Here is a 21,411-nt window from a genome sequence, read left to right on the forward strand (position 1 = left end):
AATTTTTTTAGAATTTTTACTAAGCCTTTACTTGCAGTTAACTTTTAAAGATACCAAATAAAGAGTCAGTGCAAGCTTATTTTTTGGCTGTCATAGTAAGCTGGAGAGCATTAGCTCACTGTTGGAAATTTAATGGAACCACAAGCTAAATTCTTTTTTTTCCCAGAGTATCTTGAAAGTAAAGTTGTAAGAGCAGAGGAAAAGATTGTATTAAACAATATTATATTAAATTTTGTGTTTTTAGCTGTTTTCTGGGAACGTTGTAATGAACTGCAGGACATTGAGAGGATTATGGCTCAGATTGAACGAGGAGAGGCAAGAATTCAGCGGAGGATCAGTATCAAGAAAGCCCTTGATGCCAAAGTAATTATTCAAGTTTGTTTGTTTTCTGCAGCTGACTTCTTCCAAAAATTCCTTCAGAAAAGGAATAATTGGAGATGAGAGTTCTGTCTTTTTATGCAGCATAGGTAGTATACCATCTAGCAGTGATTTACAGTATCATGTAGTAATTCCTTGATGTAGCATTGTATGTTTATTATTCCGTATCTTTGTTTTGCATTCAGATTGCAAGGTACAAAGCACCTTTTCATCAGCTGCGTATTCAGTATGGAACAAACAAAGGGAAAAATTACACAGAAGAAGAAGACAGATTTTTGATCTGTATGTTACACAAAATGGGCTTTGACAAGGAGAATGTGTACGAGGAGCTGAGGCAGTGCGTGCGCAACGCTCCTCAGTTCAGGTTCGACTGGTTTATCAAATCCAGAACTGCGATGGTAGGTACCACTCACAGGGACTGGGGCATGACATGAGCTATCCTGTTCTTTTTTTTAGGCACCACCACATAAAATTTGTTTAGGAAACAAATGCTGTTAGAATAACTTTGGGTTTTCTTTTCATATTTTTTTAAGTAACTTTTTGCCTTAGTACAGAAAAACCACAATACAACTGAAAGAAACAGATTAGAATACTTGCCAAACTGAAGTCTCATGCTACCCAAAGGGATTAATGCAGAGGTAGACTAGACTTACAAATATCCTTGTTACTTTTATTGCAAACTGAGTTTTTTACCAAACAATGTCTCTTAAAATATGACTTTTTTTAGAGTTGTTGGATAATATTAACAACTGAAAACATCTGATAGTATACTTGGAGAAGGGAGCAGCTTTTCTAATACAGTATATAATTTCTAACAACATGGGGAAAATTGATGATTCACAGAGAAATTAATTATTGAAGCAATAGGTTTAAAATGTGCTTTGTAGTTGTCAATGTGGATTATCCCAGGCAAGTGCTTAAATTTCTTTAGGTATACATTACTGGATATTTTGTTCCTATGTAGAGAATATAATACAAGGTTAATAGCAAGTAGGCTACTATTCAGAAATTTAGAGCAGAGCCATTAATTTTTAATTTAGTCATTAAGCAGGAATTGATAGCATTAAAAGAAGCTTTGGTGGTTGCAAATGTTAAGGTGTGTAGATACCAACATCAGAACACAGAACTCTTTCAGTGATAAAAAGCTGTTGGATCTGCCCCAAAAGTTTTGTTCAGTTCTTTCTACTTGTTGTTTGTCTTCATTTTCTGGCTTTAGGATTCATTTATCTGAAAGAATGTTCCTTCTGAGTACTGTACTAAGAATAAATAAAGCATAAGATAAAATATTTAAAATGTGTATTTGAACAGGTAGGTATATTTGCTTTTCCCAGTACTATGTATAATTATGCAATACACTTCTTACTTGATATTTCAGCAGTTGAAGTGTTTCTGGATAGTGCAGCAGTTAGCCCTTAATTTAAAAGAATTACAAGTGTTTCTTACTAAAATGTCTGCTTGAAGAAATACTGGATTTTAAAATTATGTCCATAAAGAGAGAAACCTGCAAAATTTAGTACATTAAGAAGTTTTTTAAGTTGTCTATGCAGGTATCCATTTAAATAAATCATAGAAATGGGTACTAGAAATTAAAAATGTAGCTCAGCGTTTAATACTAGTTAATATATAGTTGTCAGGGGTAGAGTTAAATACTCAGTTTAAGTCTTGCTGATCCTTATGTTCAGAATACTTCCTTTAAAGGGGATAGAAATCATTTGCTCAAGTGTGGAAATATGTTCTGTGGTGTCTTAATGATGAAACTGAGACTCTGGGAATATAGTGAATCTTTTGGCTTAGGTTTTCTTTTAAAATTCTATTCATTAATAATTTTAGTTTTCCTGTTACTGCATTGTGAAAAAGAATATTATGGAAATACAAACTTAATCTTTCACTTTCAATGTACATTTAATTTTCTGAAATGTTCTAAATTATCATGTTCTGTATGGTTTAGTAATGTAGCTGATATATTCTAATATCCTGACATTTGTGGAGGTATTAATTTCTGTGGGTCCATTTTGCTCTACTTCAGTGATTTTATTTTATTTTTTTTTTTTGGTAAAGAAATGTGCTGGAAAATCACATGATAATAATAATGAATGAAATATAAATACAGATATTTATAGAGGAATAAATAAGTTCAGTGAAAGGGGAGAAAGCTTCCTAAAATGCTGAAATTCAATGTGTTCATTTAAACTCATATGAAACAAGATAAAAAAGGCAGCATAATTCTGAACAGGGCTTAGCAGGCTCCTTGAGAAAGCTTTGTGTTCTAACCACTAGATGTCTCTTGAATTCCATATAAATAGCTAATTTATCTTCCATTATTTCCATTTGTTCTCCTGAAGATTTCTCATTTGAAAAACAAATTCTTCTGCTTCCTTTAATTATTTCAAAATCAAATGGTTTACCCAAAATGTAAGTTCTTAAAGATTTTTGCCTAAGACTGTAATTTTTCTTTTTTGCTTTTTAAATTGAGCGCAGGTTTGGTTTTTTCCCAATTTATGTCCATGTGGGAAGAATGTAAAATATCATGGCAGTAGTGAAGCATGTATGTGTTCTCTGAAGTCATAAATTACACATATTCTCTTTTAGCTTTCTGCAAACACTCCCCAGCATAAGACAAATTACTCCTTGTAAATGCAGGAATACCCAGGCCTGTGGACAGAGCTGAGGGCTGCCTCTGCTCCCAAGTCAGCATCTCTGCCTCCAGCCATGCGGAAGGCAATGGTTCAGTGCTCCCATCTTATTTATTGCAATCCAGGTCTTTATAGCTGTGAGGGGGTGAACAAAGTACATCTTCTCTCTTTCCATCCTAAAGAGAAAAGTATCAGACCTCACGAAATAAAAACTCATCTCTGAAAGTGCAAGGCATTTTAAGTAAATGTATTTTTGTAATTCTAAAATGGAAGGCAGTAGTCCATATTGAGATTTCAGTAGCTTAGTCCCGGAATTATCCCTCAGGTTCTTTTTCATGGTGGGTGTACAAGAAACCTGTGCATGTCACATCTTACTGTCACCTGATTCTGTGATTCTCCAGAGAAAATTTTTGAGTCCATCCTCTGTCCACAGCAGATGCTTTGGAGCAGTAGTACATCTGGAAAGTCTAACCATGAACCTGAACACTTTATAAATGTATTTATGCAAGCATTTGTCCCCAGAAAAGAGGAGGATCTTTCTGAGTGCCTGAGGCAAATGGATCAAGGTTATTTCTTAGTCCTTTCTGATTAGTTTCTTATTTTGAGTTCAACACTATCCCATTTCTCAAATGCTAGAAAAAAATCCAGATTATGATGGTCATGATGAAGCATTTTGTCGTCACTCTTTACCTCAGCTCCTAAGTCTCAGTGCAATATACACAAATTTAAATTATGTACAATACTTCTGTCACATTGACAATCCTCATTCTGTTTTGGGTTTTTTTTCATCTCTGTTCATCTGTAGAATGTAGGTTTTTAGGACAGAAGCTCTTTATTGTTCTATGTTTGGGGTTGCAATATATGTTGGGATGGTTTGAACTCAACTTTGTTCAGAGTTGATGCTTTTTTATCTAAAAGTTGTTGTTTGGATCGAAATTGAGGGAGTTTATTGATTGAAGTGAGAGCATTTTAGCTCCAGAAGGACTGTCACATACCAGGGCACAAGCATGGCACCCTAATTCGTGGTTTAACCTTTACTGGAGGGAGTTATTGCTACAGGGATGTGATAAAAGTGACTTACTACAGTACTCTGTTGGTGAAGCTACAGGCGTGACACTGGAACATTTCTGGAAGGTGGTTATAAAGAAAAATGTCCTGAAGGTTTTTGTGTGTGTGTACCTGATAAAAAGAACTCAAGTGGTGGTAGGATTCTCTGTGTCCATTCTGAACTACAGTAATTTCACCATTATAAGCCGCACCATTTTGACTAAAATTTTGGTCCGAACCCAAAGTGCGGCTTATAATCAGGTGCGGCTTATATATGGACAAAGAACGAAAAGTTGCTGTTTTAGTTTGGAGGACAGGTGTCTGCTGAGAAAGGCAGGAGTTTCTCTTTGAAATGGAGAATGCAAACTCCCTCTCTCCAAATTATTATAATTTTGAAATCAAGGGGCTTTCAGGCAAAAATATGGGAATTAGGAATAACAGTTCTTTTCTAGGGAAATTAAAATAGAAATACAGTACTACAAAGAAACAAACTCCAAACCCTGACACAGTCAGAGTACAACCTGACACCGTCAGGCAGGGTGTTGGCAGCAATCCCATTAAATGGTGGCTGCATCCTCCTGCCGTGACAGATGTGGCTCAGTTGGAGCAGTGCTCCTGCAGAAGGTGCAGTTTCCCTCTGGAGGTCCAGTGGTGATGTGGAGAAATCCAGTTTTCCTCTGGAGTCCAGTGGAGAAAGGGGCTACCTTATTGTCCCAAAACCTCTGTTTTTATCTTGGTAAGAAATGTTGGGCTCTTCCCCCTGGCTGGAGCAACTTTCAATGGGATGCAGTAATTTTATCAGTCACACAGTGGGACTCAATGGCCATTAGCAGACAATGACTGGCTGGAGGAAGAATGGGGTGTGAAAAGATAAAGAACAATGCCCTGCCTGGTTTCAATGGATGGCCCATTAGCAAATTATCTGCCATTGAGATAAGGATCACTGTCCCCACCCTCAACAGATGGTGATAGAACAGACACCTTTTATCACACTCTGTATTGTAACATGCGGCTTATAATCAGGTGCGGCTTATGTATGGACAAAAACCAAAAAGTTGCTGAAACCCAGAAGTGCGGCTTATAATCAGTGCGGCTTATAATCGTGAAATTACTGTACACAGTTTTTGCCCAAGGCCATGGAGCATCCTTTGTAGAGTGATCTGTAGAACCTGTAGAATTTGAAGAATGTGAGTTAAAGAATGTGGTTAAGCTTGAGGAGAATGTGGTTAAGCTTGAGGGTTTAAATGTCTTAAAGATGAGTCCTGTGCCTGCTGGTTTGAGAAGGTTCAGGGTCAGGAGAGCACAGAGGCCATCTTACCCATTGCCATGATGGACCATGATAGCTGAGGCAATATCCAGTTTACAGATGCTGAGAAAATAGAGACTAATTTCTGGGCAGAAAGGTCACCTGTTCACTTCATTGCAAATGGACTCATTGTCAAGATACATGCTGCTAGGTAATTCCAGGATAGCATATGTTTCAAAAATGGCTTCACTGAGTTTAGCAGAGATGAGACATATTTTTTGGGCTTTTTTTTTCTTCAGAAGAAAGCTTCCTGCTTTGTGTTGGAAAGAAAAGCCCATGGAATCATATTTTCAACAGTACATAGAATATACTGAATAATTATAACAAAAATAGGCACTGTCAGGTGTTTTGTGAGAGATCTTTTTCTTTTAAATGGGGTACAAGAAACTGTTCAAGTCAAGGGAGTTCTATTAAGCCATTAGTAACTGCAATGCAGATGTTTTGAGTTGTATTGGAAATATTTTTTAATGTGTAAACAGCCTTATGGAGTTTAGTCCTGATGGCTTTCAGATGGCTTACAAGTCTTGATGCTAAGAGCATTTAGGACCTACTGTCTCTTGGGTCCTGTTTGAATAACAATAAGGCAATGAGTTCACGATTTAGGACTGAATAGATTTTTGGGCAATTTTGCAACTGTGTCTTTTCACAAAAAACCCCACCCTAGTCTGCTTGCCACAGAAAAGTATTGCTTGAGATAGCTTTGCTTCCTTTTCTCTCTGCTTTAAAGATCTACTTAAGACCTCTTTCCTAAAATCTGGCATACTATGCTGGCAGGCTGTAATTTGCCTCATTAACCAAGATGAAGGCTCACATCAGTCTTTGGGATATCAGTTTAGAAGACAATCCTGAAAACTCCTTGTCAGGAGGACAATAAATCCTTTTCTGTTTCTAAAGGTTACGCTGAGGGGAAAGACAGATAATAGTAACTAAGCTAATGATTAGTATTATTGAATATTTTAGGAAAATGTAAGTGCTTTGAAATTAAAGAATTTTGAACATACTTATGTAAGCAAGAGAAGTTGTATAATTTGCTTAAGAATTTGATGTGTTCTCTTTCTTTAGGAGTTTCAGAGACGCTGCAATACTCTCATATCATTAATAGAAAAAGAAAATATGGAAATTGAAGAAAAAGAAAGAGCTGAAAAGAAGAAAAGAGGAGCAAAAGTTACAGCAGTATGTTTAGCACTTACTTTACTTTACTTCCAGTGGGGTAGAACTCAAGTATATATTTTTTTAGAAAATGTTAAAGATAATTGTAGGCGCTGATTGCATTAGTGTAAACCATGAGGTGAGAGATTAAACTGAAATATTTGTCAATTCAAAGCTCTCCTAGATTTGCTCAGGTAGATATTCCTAGATATTCCCAATGCACAGTGTTTGGAGGCCTTTTTTTTTTTTTCTGTTGTTGTTTGAGAAGTCTGTTCTTTAAGTAGCAGAGGAAGACTCATTTTAGAAAGTTGCACTGCCTACTTTCTGCCTACTTATGTACATTGCACGTTGCTTCAATTTCTTCTCAGAGATTTTTTTCCTCCCCTAATAGTAGTTGCTGGAAGAAGAAATGAAAGTGCTTCTTTTATTTTGAAGGGTTGTCATCTTTAGAACAGAATTGTCTCTAAGTCAAGGTCCTGGCCTTTTCACCCACTTGATGGTGTGTGTGGTGCCTGCATCACTGTGACCATGTAATGATTTTAAGGATATAAAAATAGTCGGAGAATTATGTGTGTACATCAGGAATTAATGTTTGCCTTTCCATTATGTCCTACGAAGGTGAACTGAAATCCAGAATGCATTAGTGTCATACATTTCCCTTTTGAATAGTTATGTAATTTTTTTTTAATAATGCCACCATCTTGCTAAATTTATACTTTTTTTCATTTTAGTCACAGAAGAGAAAAGCAGACTTGGCTGCTGAGAACTCTGGAAAAAAAGATGCTAAGAAAGCGAAGTCGTGAACCTGAAGACTGAACGCTCAGTGTTAAACTGCCACTTTGTTCACTCCATCTATGTGTATTAATTGCCAACTTCTTTGTATTCATGGTACTCTTCCCCAAGTCCCATGCTTTAATTTTGCAAATTTTGTATCCTTTACAATGCCTTTCTTTACCTAAAATGTGTAGCTTTATATCTTACGCATTCCAGTATTTTTGGGTACTGTATTTTGTGAGTTTCATGTCTTTGGCAAAGTTCACTCAGTCCTTGGTTTTATATGTTTTATATGCTGCTGCTTTGAAAGAAAACCTAGATTCTATAGCTGTATTATTGTTGTTTCATATTTTAAATTTATATGGCTGTTGGAAAATAAACTGACTTAATTATTTGATGAGAAGTATACTTCACCTTTGTTTTCCCTACCCTCTCCCTGCTTTTTGCATAGCTACATTTAGAGAGAATGTTAAGGTTTGTCTAATTGTGCCTTCATCATCAATCAGATTTTTTTTGGAGGAGTACTTAGGATCAGGAGCATGACAGAACAAAATCAAATTAGACTGACATTCTTGTTTGCTCTCTGCATTAAATGGACACATTCTCTGAAATGTTCAGAAGGAAACCCAGCAAAGACACACATTTTGTTTTTCTTAATCAGTGATTTCTGCTGGGCTACATGCTTAAATACAGGGTGAGGTGTTTTTCAGAATGGCCTCTAGATGAAAACTTTTCTATGCCTCATAAAAGGAAGTAGTCAGCTCACAGTGTCTGGTTGTTTAAGTAGCAAACTTACTCTCTTTCTGGTTGGTAGACTCCTCAGCTCTGCTGCCTTATGCTGAAAGATCTTCGTTGCTCTAATTATTTCTGCTAAAGTTCTTTTACCTTTTTATTCAACATGTCAGTCAGAAGCAATGGGGATATGTTATGGAGTGCTCCTTTTTAGTATTTCTATTTTAATGAAGGGATGAAAGTGTTGGATGTATGATTTTTTGACTTTGCAAGAATGGCCTTTATTAAGCAGGTTCACAGTTCCTGCTCACTTTGGAGTCTCTGCCTTTCCTAGATCAGTAGAACAGTGACTGTGACATCTGATGTTTTGCTTTAATGTTCTGTCTCTGATCTGGTGTTTAGTACAGACCTTGCTACAGTGAGACATGCCCTCATAATGTCTAGATTAATGCAGTGTGCTTTACATGGTACTTCCCTTGAAGACTACTTGTCAACTTCTTCTAGTGCAGTTTGCTTCCTTCAGTGGTTTGAGGTGTTTTGAGATAAAGAAACCTCTTTACTCTTTGTATTTTGTGCTTTGCATTGGCTACCTTCTTCTGTGTTTGTAAAATGTAGGACTTTATAAAATAAAGTTCTTGGGCTCTGCCCATATTCTTTTATGTCATTTAAAATATATTGATATGTCTTTGAAGTTTTCTGGGATTAGAATCTCTAAGTTTCATGAGGAATTCCCAGGTTTTTTTGTAGTGTCTGTTAAAGGTTTGGAGCAAAACAGGTATTATGATTGAGCATTTCAGATATTAGATTCTGTATTTTGGAATGTAGCTTTTGTCCAGGGACCATGTTTATTATTTAACTGGGCTTATATTTGTAAGACTTGGTATTTGTCTGTGAAACTTAATCAGATGAGTTGAGAGGTACATCTCATAATGATGGGGCACAGCTTGCAGGCAGGAGATTGGTCATAGGAGCCAGTGCATGATTTTAAATGAGTGTGCAACCCAGGTGGGATATGTGTGCTGAGGAAAGAAGCATGTCTCCTCAGAATGCAGTTCCGGTGTTGGAGCAGTTAACATCCTTTGTTATCCTTGGGAGGACATCCCATGCAATTGTGGACAAAGGCTGTGCAGCTACATGCATATATAACCAAAATCCCTGGAGCACTGCTGTTAACAGAGAGGAAGATGCCTTATTTGCATTTGCATTTTGGCTCATGTGCCGCTCACTAAGTTTATGGCCTGAAATGGTAAGAATGAGTTAAAAGAGATGGGAAATAAAGGCTGAAAGAGCCAGTTCAAATGCTTATGGAATTACATGGTTAGGTCTAGAGCTTATTCTATTGCTCCTATTTAGCATTGGATGAATATTTTAATGTTTTAAGTCTTGAAATAAGTGTATTCTGGTTTTGTTTATTGTAGATTAGCTTTGTTTGACTTGCATGTTTTTGTGTATCCAGTTTCTCTGTCTTGCAAAGTGTATGGAAAGTCTTAAAATGGTAATATCTCAACATGTTGTTTTATGCAGATTTCTTGAGTTAACCACTTGAGGTAATGTTCATTCTTCTCAATGACATGATACACAAACCATATAGCAAAAGATCGTGCAATTGTTCTTTCAGATATTGTCCTTTGATCAGACAGCTTCTCTGAAGAATGATAGATTCTCCCAGGAGCTGTCTGTTACCTCTTGCAGTCCCTAGTTAAACTGAATGTGCTGTTGAACAGTCCTTGAGAGCATTTGGACACTATAAACCAGTTCCTAGTGAATTGAGCCTTCCCATCTATCATGTCCTACAGTGACAACTAAGGAAAATTGCTGACAGCTGCTGGTCAGGATTAAAGGAAAACAGATCTTTCTTTTCCCTTTTTCATTCTTCCAGTTGCATATACCCACACAGTGTGTGCCTAGCAGTATCTTAAATTATATGCTGCTGTGACTCAGAATTAGGTAACAGAAATGAAAGAATCTTCCTACTTTTAACTCCTATTTTCTTAGGTGAAGAAACCAATTTGTAGGAAATTAGTAAGCTCTGAATGTTATGTGTTAGAAAACTTCTGAAAAGTTTGGGCCTTTAGGCTATTTTGGAGTTGTTAAAAATGCTGCAAGATAAAACATTTTGAAAATTAATTTAATTCTGTTCCAATGGACAAGTAAAATTTGCTTATGTGAACATCAGGCTTGAAGAAAGTCACCCAGCACCTTTGACTAACCAGGCAGTGCACATAACATCCTGGGAGAGGTCACAGCAGTTGTGGTGGTTTCCTTTTCACATATTCATCATTTCCAACTATTAGTCCTTTTATTTCTAAGTTATGTTAGTGATGACACCAAAAAAGTAGTGCTGCTAACCACCTTCATTGTATTTAATTTCAGTTTGTTACAATGACACAGAGAAGAAATGAACTTTGTTCTTGCTGGTAATACCAGGCCATCTTTAAATGCTGGTTTGCACAAGTGGTGTTACTATACTGAAACATTAAGTAAGATTTTTTTTTTCTTGTAGATTCGCATTGCTTGTTTGATTTTGTGCTAATGCTTATTAGGGTTTAAAAAAAAGCAGCTATCACTCTTTGAGATGATGAGCAAGGAGTGCAGTATACATAAATTAATCAGACTCTAAGTGCCTGATGGTGATGCCGAACTGATTTTTGCTTTTATATGTTCTTCATATACATTTGTAGCTATATGAAGGATCTATAACAGCAAAAATTAGTTTGGCATCAATGGAAGTAACTTTGTTGTGCAGTGCCTAGTTCCTGCTGTGTGCTGCTGTGTTACAGGCACTCTTTGTACATGCCTCCTGCCCACGTTCAGTAGGGGGATTAAGTACTTTCAGTGATGAAAAATAAATGCCAAAGCTTTACAGGCAGAAAAAAGATGGCATTTTGCAGTCAATACCAGTTTATGTAAATGCAAAATGATGAGGTTGGTGCACACATTGGCACTTGTGATGCTGGAAGGGATTGATCACCAACTGTAGTTCTGATTGACTAAAGAGAGGTTGACAGTTGTTACATTTTACTTAATTTTGTCTGGTCCACGCATTTAGCTTCAAGCATGTATGTAAATGCGTTCGTGGCTCATAGTTCTAATGTTTGATATGTTCTTTTTCTGAAAGACTTAAAGTTGAACTTAGTTTGCATATTTTGAAATGTAATGTACTCTTTAATTGCATTTGCATGGCATCCATCCTTTCATGAGAAAAGGAGTAATATTTGCTGCCTCAAAGGTATGTCAGTGTTGTGTTGCTCAAGATAACTTCTGAACTTTTTCAATCTGGGATTTGTTTCTTAAGTTATACATATAGGAGAATAAAAGTTAATATGAACCTGATGTCTTCTGGTCATTCTGGTATACAGGAGTCTGTTACTTGGATACTTTCAAGATAGTTTGGTTTTGTTGCTCTTGTGCCTCCCATAACCTTCAGGCCATGGTGGCTGAATGTAAGGGGGGGTGTGTGGCTGTTCCACATCTGCTTTAAAATTATAGTTTCTTGTAATCTGAAATTATACTAGTAGTGTCTATGTTTTTGTGACAGCCTTGCCTGTGTTGTCTCATGGTTACAGTGTTACACCATGTATGTTGATTCTATATTAAAGTGTATTGCTCGTTCCCTTTTATTTCATACTTTCATTTCATTCCTAGAGTGAAATACTTTGGAGCTTAAGTCCAGCTGACACAGTGGTAGGAGCCGTGAATTTTGTTGTTGTAGTTGATCACTAGTAGCTTTTCTAGATACTGTGCTTGGAGAGGTGCATGCCCTTAAAGGAATGCTTAGTTTCCTACCTTTTTTTCCTCAGGATAACCTGAAAAAAAAAAAAAGGCAGGCTGGAGGACCAATTTCTCTGGTGTTGGTTGGCAGCAATTCTGTCTGCTCCACAGTGAACTTTTGATAGATCTCACTTTTTTTCAGGTGAAGCACCTAGACCAGGATGGAGGAGCTGGGAAAAGACATGTACTATCTTACCTGGTCCTCAGTAGCAGCCAAAACAATTTTTGGGTTCACTACAAGAGCTATAGTTCTTCCAGATAACTTTGCTTCCTGTCAGGCTGAATGGGATTCCATAACCAGTTTCTACTTCTTGCATATTCTCATGGACAGTTTATGAGAACAAAGTCTACTGTTTCCAGGATTTTCTTGGAAGCAGTACCTGCCAACCCTCCTGGAGGAGATGGTCTGTTCATGCAACAGAACATTTGGATGGGAACAGTGATCCTGTCTGCAGAGCTGCTCAGTGGCTGTGAGGTTTGGTGTTGACACAGGATGATTGTTCTCATGCGCTCTGTTCTGGGGAAGGTCAGGCTGTAGACAGATTCCTGGCAGTTTCTTACTATAAGAAGACAGACAGAAGTCATCTTTATTTATATTGTTAATTACATAGACAGTGCTGAGGGCCACAAAATATTAAACACCAACCATCAGTTTGGTGAATGGCATTTGTTACATGTTTTCTTTTTTTAGCTTAACAGGTGGATATTAGTCGAGGGATGACTTTACATTGAGGGTTTAGAGTCCAGTAAGTCTTTTGTTATTTCTGTTTCCTTAAAACTGTAGCGCTTGCATTTTCTTAATATGACCTGATTTTCTACATGCCTCGATTTTCATGTCATTGTTCACGGAGCGCTGTTGGTCAGGATTTTTTGTTGTTGTTTTAATTGACTTAGAAGAGTGTTTTTGCTGGGAGTGTAACCTGGGTGAAGGTGTGGGATGATGTCCTCTTCAGGAGCCCTGATGCTACAGGGCCCTTTTAGCCTAGGTGTTGGTGCAAGCACTTGTGTGTTCCCTGCCTAGTCTGCCCCACCTTCCCTTGCCTTCAGTCAGTTCCTCTCAAAAAACCTCAACCTGACGTGGCTTTGTGCTTGCCTAATTTCTGCTCTGGCAGGAAAAGTCATCTGTTCCTCTCTGTTGGGAGGTGACACTTGCATGTGGTCCTTAAGATGAACAGACCATTTATTAGCTTGGAAGCCTTTAGTGCCCTTGTTATTTTCACTCAGTGTCCTGTACCCTGGCACAAAGGGAGATGTGGCTTGTCTGATGTTCCCTTCTGTGTGAGAAGCCTTTGGTTACCATGTCCTGGCTGGGGGCTGCAAACCCAGGCACTTGTTGCTGTGCTGTGGAGAGTCTGCTTGTCCTCTGGACACAGTAACTGGACCATCCTGGAACCTGATGCTGAGCTGTGCTGCTAAACAGTGCTCATGAGGCTGGAAAATGGAGGAGAGACAAGAAGTTGCCGGTTGTTATTATGACCTGCTTTAAATTCTGACTGGTGTTGGGATGGGAGGATGGTGAAGTCAGGAGCAGGAAGATGCACAGGTATGTGATGTGCTCTTTGTTGGGACTAAGCCTTTCCTTCTAGGCCTTATTTCAAATCCTGCTGGGTCAGTTGACATCATGGATATTTTCACATGGAGGGTCCTTGGAAAGCTGTCCAAACTAACAGACGGGGTGTCTTGGCACAGTGCCCAGTCCCTGTGCAGACTCTGCTCTCACAGCAGGCTCCCTATCCAACATATGAAATGGGTTCAGCAAAAAGGCTGAATCCTGGAAAAAGCAGTAGGCAGTGTTGAGAGCTGGGTTGGGGAAATCTGTGTGTAATTAACTGGAGATTGATGCCTAAATGTATCTATTTTTATTGCTATTAAATAGAAATTTAAAATAAAGCCACTGTAAGTTGCTGCTGAGTGAGTGGACTTAGGAAGGTGCTGGAGCTGTCCATGTGCCTTGTGTGGAGTGCAGCTGGTGAAGGCACTCTTGGCTGGGCTTTGCTCCTCTCTGGCTTTCCTGCCTGCAGTGCTCCCATGTTGTTACCTGCTCAGACCCCAGTGGTGGTGTTGGATCTGAAAGGAGGAAATGTGAGGATGGGGAAGCTCCATTCACTGTGAGCAAGGCCAGTGGTGTGGCAATACTGAGGGGCTCTGTGCAATTCCTTTGTTTCTGTGTTGACAGGGCTGTAGTCTCAGAGTTGCCATTCCTTTCCAAACAGACATGCACACTGCCTGGCTGGCTGGTTAGTTCCCATGTACAGGTGATTTGAGGAGGTCTTCCCATCAAGAAGTTCCATTATGCTAAACTTAAAAGGCCTCTACGAAAGTTTAAACTGAGCTACAGCTAGTAAGGCACTTGATGTGATGCTCAGAGCCAGCCAGCAAGGTTGTGTTGGCTTTGCGTTAGAGCACATTCAATGACTGATTGAAGGCAGATATGTCTGCACCACAAAAAGCAGGACTTTTCTTCACTGACTTATTAAAATTCTGTTGCTGTAATTAAAAAAAAAAAAAAAAAAGCCAAAATCCCCTACCCTTTCAAAATGTGTCAGCATTAATTTATGGCTTCTATACACACATATCTCTGAAATAATTTTACTTATTTATGTTACAAAGGATTGATTAATATTATGTGACTGAACATGTGGAAGAGGTACAAGAAATTTCTTTTTCTTAAGTGTCAGCCCTGGAGAATGCCAGCATTTTCTTTCAGTATTCAGAAAGAAATTTAATTTTAGCTTTTTGTGATACTCACTGGTAATTAACTGCTCCATGTACTGCATCTTATTATGCTATGGACCTGAAGATTTTCTGTTGGAAACGAAAATTGATTTCAACAAATTCAGTTGTTGCTGTCTTATTAGGTTATGGTACTCAATGTAAATTAAAGTTTTGAATTTGTCATTGATCAATAGATGTAATTATTGATTTGGGATGTATGAGATAAAAAGTGAATAAATAAGTTTTTGTCTTTGTTTGTATAACATGAAAACGTGTCAAAGTTTATTGAGCTGCAATTTACTTTGTAGTGAACCTGAGGCAGAATCAAAAACACAGGAGTAAAGTTAGTCTATTTATTTCTTGGGTGCTGCAGGAGTTTCTTAAAATGCTGGCTGTCAGGCATCCTGGTTTAAAAGTTTGTTTAGAAGCCGAGGGTGCAAGGATGATTGGCTGTCTGATGGCAGGTCCCAGTGCCCATCCATGAATATTGTACGCTGCAGACCCATCACCCTTCAGAAATGGTCTCTGCACAGAAGGCTCCTAGCAGTGTTCAGTGTATTTGCTGAGGAAAACTAAAAGTAATGCAGGGCTAATAACACCCTATTGATACACCCCATGCAAATCAGTGCTATCTTCTGGATTGAAATGAAACCGTTGTTTGCACTGAGTTTGGAGAGGATGTGCCATTCCTGTCTCAGTACCAGATGTTCTGGTAAGGGCCAGATGCAGCAATGTGGGAAGGTTGTCACCCAAGGCTGCCTCTGTGTATGGGAGAGCTGAGAGGGGGCTCCTTGGAAATTAGTGCAGCAGGATGGGTGTGTTCAACACAGCCTTGCTCACACTCTGGTAGTGGATTATGTAACTTGGTCTTCTGAGCTGCTCTTGGTTAAACAAAGGTCCCTAAAATCTGAGATCAGCAACATTGCCAGTTTCTCTGCATTAATAAATTATTTTTAATTTAAACGGCTTTGAAGGCTTTAAGGGTTGCTATAGAAATGTTTTTCTCATCAGAGATTAGTAACAAAAGTTAGTAATCAGTAATAAAAGTTGAGAAAAAGCAATATTTTTTACTGCTTTCATGATCTTGGGCTGTTGCTTTTAAAAAGAGAGAGGAAAAACATCAAGAAGAGTTGATTGAGGACATAGCTCACTTGATCAAATGGACACAGACCCCAGCTGGCAAGAAACCGATTACAATAAAAGACAAAAGAGATAGTTTTGTCAGATGGAGACCATATTCTTGTGGGACATGAGAGGATTTATATCAATCACAGCAACAGACACTGCAGGTTCTATGTAGCAGGGCTTGTACAAACACTACAGTTTGTGTCTATCTTATATAGGTGGAAAAAGATACAGCTACCTTGACAGAGTAAGTGACATCAGAAAGAAAAGTGTATATGAACTGATGCTCGATGTTTTAGATGTTTTAGCTGTTGAGACAGATTTGCAGGAGGTATCTCTAAGTTTTGCTGTATTTTCCAAATAGAAAAATGAAGATGACACTCTCTTCCAGTTTCCTAGTCACCTAGTAGCTATTAATTTCATTAGAATGAAATAAAAATCAGTGTTTTGGAATTGAAATGACTCTTAAAACCTGAGACCCCCTGGGAAAGTCCTCGGCTGCTGTGTCAGGTCTTTATTATCCTGCTGCTGTCAGGGATGGTTATGTGCAGTTTCCTGATGCTGGAGAGGCTCTTTACTGGTGTGAGTGTTGAGTAGAAAGAACTTCACAGAGAACTCACGATTTTACTTCTAAATGTGGTGACACAGTCCAGCCCACTTTGTCTGTGCTCACTGCTGGTGGACTGGTACCTAGGTTCTCTAAAACTGTGGATACAGATATCCAGACTGGCTTGGATTTCCTCCTCTTTCCAGCACTTTATTTGTTCAAATTCAGCAGGATTTCTCTGGTGTGGCTGTAGAGAATTGAGCTTATGATGTCTAGGTATTATATCAAGATTGATGGAGAACTGACAGTTCTTTTTCCAAGTGCCAGGTCTCATGTTCACCGAGTAAAACCACGGAGAAGCAGCAGAGTACATATGTGCTCATACACTATGGACCTCAATGGCACGGAACTGGGTAAGAATGAAATGGTGTAACTGCAGCTTGTTGGAGTCCCTGGTTGTGTCTGCAGGATTTGTGCCAGGCAGTGCAGGAGAGCAGCAGCCTGGGACTCTGAGCTGGGACACTGCCATGCTGTTGTGTGTCTGCTCTGGGACTGCAGCAAGATCCTTTCTCTGCAGACTCTCTGTTGTATCCACTGCTGAGGATTACTTCAGGGTGTGTATTCACTTTAGGATGGATATTTATCTCTGGGTTATGGTAGCACTAAGTGATTTGAGCTATGATCTTGGGTAGGGTCTCGAGGTGCTGCTGTAATATTAATAAGAACCTTGTAATAAGATTCAATGTCTACAGTTCTTTCCAATTCATGGCTGTTCTGAGTAGTTCACAGTATCAGGGCCTTAGCTATAAAAAAAAAATTAATTTATTTGCTTTCTACTGAATAAATGACATGCCAGTGGAATGATTAATGAGTAAGAAATCATGAGTGTCACTGGCACACAAATGGAAATCATCATTCCCCTAACAAATTTTTTTCTAGTTGGCTTTAAGTTTCCGTTGGGAATTACAGTTTCACTAATTCAACAAAACCACCTGATAAATAACTCATCATTTTTTATAGATGTCCATTAAATAAATCTATATTGAAGTACCAAGAAATGACACTTGTAGAAGAAACATTGCTGCAAATAATAAGAAAATTGCAGACGTATTTTATGCCTCTTCCAAAAATCAAAAGGTCTCATAAATACAGTCTGTAAAAATGTCTGTGGAAGAGTTAACATAACTGTACAAGCAATAAGCCTGACCTTTCAGTGTAATTTATTTTAGATTTGCTCAATCCTTTTTTATTAAAACTAGCACATCTGAAGCAGAATTAAATCCTATTATACCAGCTCTGTGATTGTATCAATTTTTCTCTGCCATGGCACACTTTATTAAAAATTACTTTGTTTCATATTGGTTAACGCAATCAGGGGAGTAAATGAAGTTTTGTGGTCTTTGAAAAGAAGGAAGCGTGTGGTTTCTATCTTTGAGAGCAGTGTAAATTGCTGTGAGGATCAGCTGAGTTCCAGCCCTGCAAAAATCAGTTCAGGTATTTCCTCTGTGCTGGTAAGACCCAGGTCCCCATCCAGTCCAGTCTGCACTGATTCAGGGACCAGGTTACACAGGACTAGCTGCATTAGATGTTTTTGTCTTGGCAAAAATATTCCTGTAAACTAAATACCACATCTTGTTTCTGCCTCCTCCACAGTTCTGTGTTCTGGTGCAAAATCACCAGTCACCACCAGTGCACAGCCTGTTCTTTTTTCTGTTGCCTGAGATGCCTCAGATGCACCTTTGATCTGAACAAGGATGAGTGCTCATAGGCGTCCCCTGCCTCTGTTTCATCCCTGTCTTTGAGAGAAGTGTTTGTCATGCTGGTGTTGGTGTTCTAGCAGGCAGCAGCTATGGAGTGCTCCTGTATTTTCTGTCCTCGTGTGGGTTTTACCTGCTTGCTTTTTAACTGACCAAGATCTACAGCACTTTGGAGTATTTACTGCTCCTATTTAACGGGCTGTTTACAATTTCAGGACCAACCTCAGTAGCCTTGTGGAGTGTATTTCCATGCTGATGACATGTTTACAGTGAATAATAAGAACTGACACGTTTTGTGTGCACAGGTTAATGCCCCCAAATCAGGTGCTATAAATTGTTGTGGGTGGGTAGCTGGTGCTAGAACCTGTTTTTATTTTATAGAGTATCATAGTGAGATCTGGAAAACACATCAGTTAATCTCTTGCTTTCTCTACTCATTGCAGGCAATGTGCAAGGTTGCCTTGTTCTTCCCCTCTCCTATCTCATGTGCATGGAGTGGGGGAAGAGGTATGGCTAGAACTATCCTGAAAGGATGCACTTTGTGGGAGAAGGTGACCAGAACAGCCTCAGAGCAGCTCTTGATCCCCCGAGGATCACACTGGTATCTGCAGCATGGGTTTAGGAGCCCTGAGGCTGGGGGATGCAGCAGCCTCTCTGCATTCCCTCTCCAGGGTGTCCCCTTCTCCCAGAGCACAGTGCAGTTCTCAGTGACTGTCTGCAGTGCTTTTATTGCTGCTGTGGCTCTGCTGAGCAGCCTTCCAGGGAGCAGTCCTCCCTAAAACAAAGTGTCTCAAGTTCTGGCCTTTAAAACAGTCTTTCAATGTGGGAAATCTCAAGTAGCCTTTTGCTTTTAAAATAAGATAAATAAGTGTGTTATAATAAATAAATAAGTGTGTTATGTCACAGGAGTGAAAGTAACTCATTATGCATATCAGGTAGGGAATGAGGCCTCTGGGCAGTATTGTGGTGGTGTGGGATCACATAAAGGAAAAACGGTTTATTGTTTATTTGTCCACAGCAGACCTTTCCAGGTGCAATGTGTTTCATCTGGTGCTTCTGGAAATGCTCCAAAACTGCAGTCTCCTAGGCTTTGGGACTGTATATATTTCTTTTAGAGAAAGCAACATATCTGCAAAAAGGAAGAAAAGGAGAAACTTCTAGAGGAGAGCAGCCTATTGATCTCTGAATCAGATCTGAGTTTTAACTGGTTCTTTTGGGTTATAAATGCTGCCCTCAGCATTCACTTGGAACAATTTTAATTCTGGTGACAAACATTGAGCTAATAAGCCCCAATGTCAAGAAATCCTTTGTTTTGTTACTGAACAACTGCATTACAGCCAGCTCAAGAACAGACTTTGCTTTATGGAAAGGAAACTCAGGAGGGTTCACTGCTCACCGCGCTGGCCCAGTCCTTGGCCTCACCACTAAGACAGTCAGTGGTGTTAACTTGCAGTGAAGGCACAACAGCAACAAAACTAATTTCACACAGACCAATGAACATCATACATTAAAAAAATCTTCTGTCCCTACCTCCAGATGGAACCTGAACCAGTGACTTGGAGGTGGAATGCTCTCCTGCAATCTTCTGGAGCCTGCAGTATTTGTGCTCATCCCACAGAGCACTGGTTCTGGATTGAAAAGCAAATTAATCTGTCACTGAGACTAATCCTACCTGTCTCAGAAGTAAACACAATTTTCAAATGTAGATAGGCTATTTGAGATTATTTTTACATTCTGAGTCAGAATGTCAGAAAAAATGTCAATTAATCTGGTCCTGTACTGATGACACTCCACAAATGACCTGCTTGGACACCTGGTCTGGTATGGAGTTCTGTGGCTGAGGAAGAGTTTGTGAACACAGCTGAGTTTCAGTGCAGTTTCTGAGCAGACTATTACACAGTGTCTCACTGCTGAGGGAGCCCATCTTCCCAGGTCTCTGGACAGCACAGGAAGAGGAAGCTGTTTATATTCCTGTAGTTTATATCAAATGCCAGTGATGTGCATTAAAAATAATTAGTGAAATAAATACTCAGGTGTCAGTGCTCTGGCAGGAGGTAGCCAAGGGAATTATCTGTATGCAAAAAGATGATTTGAGAGCATCTACAGGGATAATTGATGCCAAATCTATCATTACCATTGATTTGGGCATAATTAGTTTGGATGAAAACAAAATACTGTCATCAAAAATAATAAATTGAAGCATAGCAGGTAATTCAAGAGTCAGAAGCCTTCATCAAAGGTGTCTGAGGAAGGTGTTTTGATCATTCTATGCTGATTATGTGCCTTGATGCACTGGCTCTGTCTGGTTTGCATTATGTTTGCACACAGACTCTGCACTAAAAGAAAATTATCCTGACTCTCTCAGCATTAGCAAGCTTGTTTCTCGTGTTGTATTTAGAGAGCTCTACAGTGAAACAGCCTTTCTGGCCTGTTACTATGTTGGGGATTTCATGTGTCTCCTTTACAACTCACTTTAAGATTGGCTTTTATTTCTGGATCTGCTCCTGGTTTATGAAGGCTCATGTAATCACTCTTTGTTCTGAGCGTTTGTAACTTGCTCTGAACTAACCTCAATTTCTTGGTATTGCCCTTTCATTGGTACATATTTCGAACCTCTTTCCCTTTACCCAATGGACCAGGCTTTTCTTTGACTTTGTTCCCTTCTTGCCCTGCAGGTTTTTTCTCTTCTATAAAGGGAAGCCCAGCACAGTCATGTGGTCCCCTAATCCCCTGAAGAATATGTGGTTCACAGAGAGTGTGTGTTATAGACTCAGCTACAGTGAAATCACAGACTTTGTTCTTTTTCATTTAGTAACAGAGATCTCCAGTTCATGGCTCCTGCACCAGCCAGAGTGCTGGCTGTCCCACCAAGGTTTTGATTGTCTGGTGAGCATCCACTGAAGGTACCCATGGCAGCTGGCTCTGTAGGATGTAAAGCAACCTCACAGCTGCTAAATTAATACCTACTCTTTTGTTTTTCAGGGTGGAGGGGGATAAAATGACTGTGGTTAGAGTGAAGGAGAGTTGACACTGGACTGATGTGGTGAGGGTGCAGCCTTCCCCTCTCAGTGCAGAAAGGGCTGAGGTGAATTGCTGCCAGCAGCACAGCATCCCCATCCATCTCCTGATGGACACTGGCTCAAACTGAGCCGTCCAAGGAAGCCATGGAAAGGAGTTGCACCTGCGTGAAATTTGTGGGCAAGATGTTTGCTCACAGGGGAGTGAGAAACAACAATATATTAGAAAACTGGATGGGACAAAAAGAATATGAGAATTGGAAGGAAGAAGCAACTGAAAACAAATCTGTTCCAAGGTGTGATCTTCACCATAACCATCTTTGCTCTGTTTCAGGCTGTGTTTTCACCTCAGTTTACCAGCATTTCCTGTGTTTTTCTGCAATGAGTTACTGACCTTTCCCTTGATAGCAAACACACTGAGCAAATGGCCCAGTGCCTTCTGCTGGGCTGTGCCAGCTTG

General features: G+C 39.2%; 1 protein-coding gene across 1 annotated transcript in view; it reads left to right on the top strand.

The window, feature by feature from the left end:
* Positions 1-11,352, top strand: part of LOC117002818 (probable global transcription activator SNF2L1) — a 33,204-nt gene extending 21,852 nt beyond the window's left edge. The window contains exons 21-24 of the mRNA XM_033072274.1: positions 245-363; positions 564-776; positions 6,427-6,537; positions 7,245-11,352. Coding sequence (XP_032928165.1) covers positions 245-363; positions 564-776; positions 6,427-6,537; positions 7,245-7,316 — 515 coding nt within the window. The 3' untranslated portion in view covers positions 7,317-11,352. The remainder of the gene's footprint in view (positions 1-244; positions 364-563; positions 777-6,426; positions 6,538-7,244) is intronic.
* Positions 11,353-21,411: the final 10,059 nt, after the last annotated feature.

Source organism: Catharus ustulatus, chromosome 14, assembly GCF_009819885.2.
Source record: "Catharus ustulatus isolate bCatUst1 chromosome 14, bCatUst1.pri.v2, whole genome shotgun sequence".
Classification (NCBI taxonomy): Eukaryota; Metazoa; Chordata; class Aves; order Passeriformes; family Turdidae; genus Catharus; species Catharus ustulatus.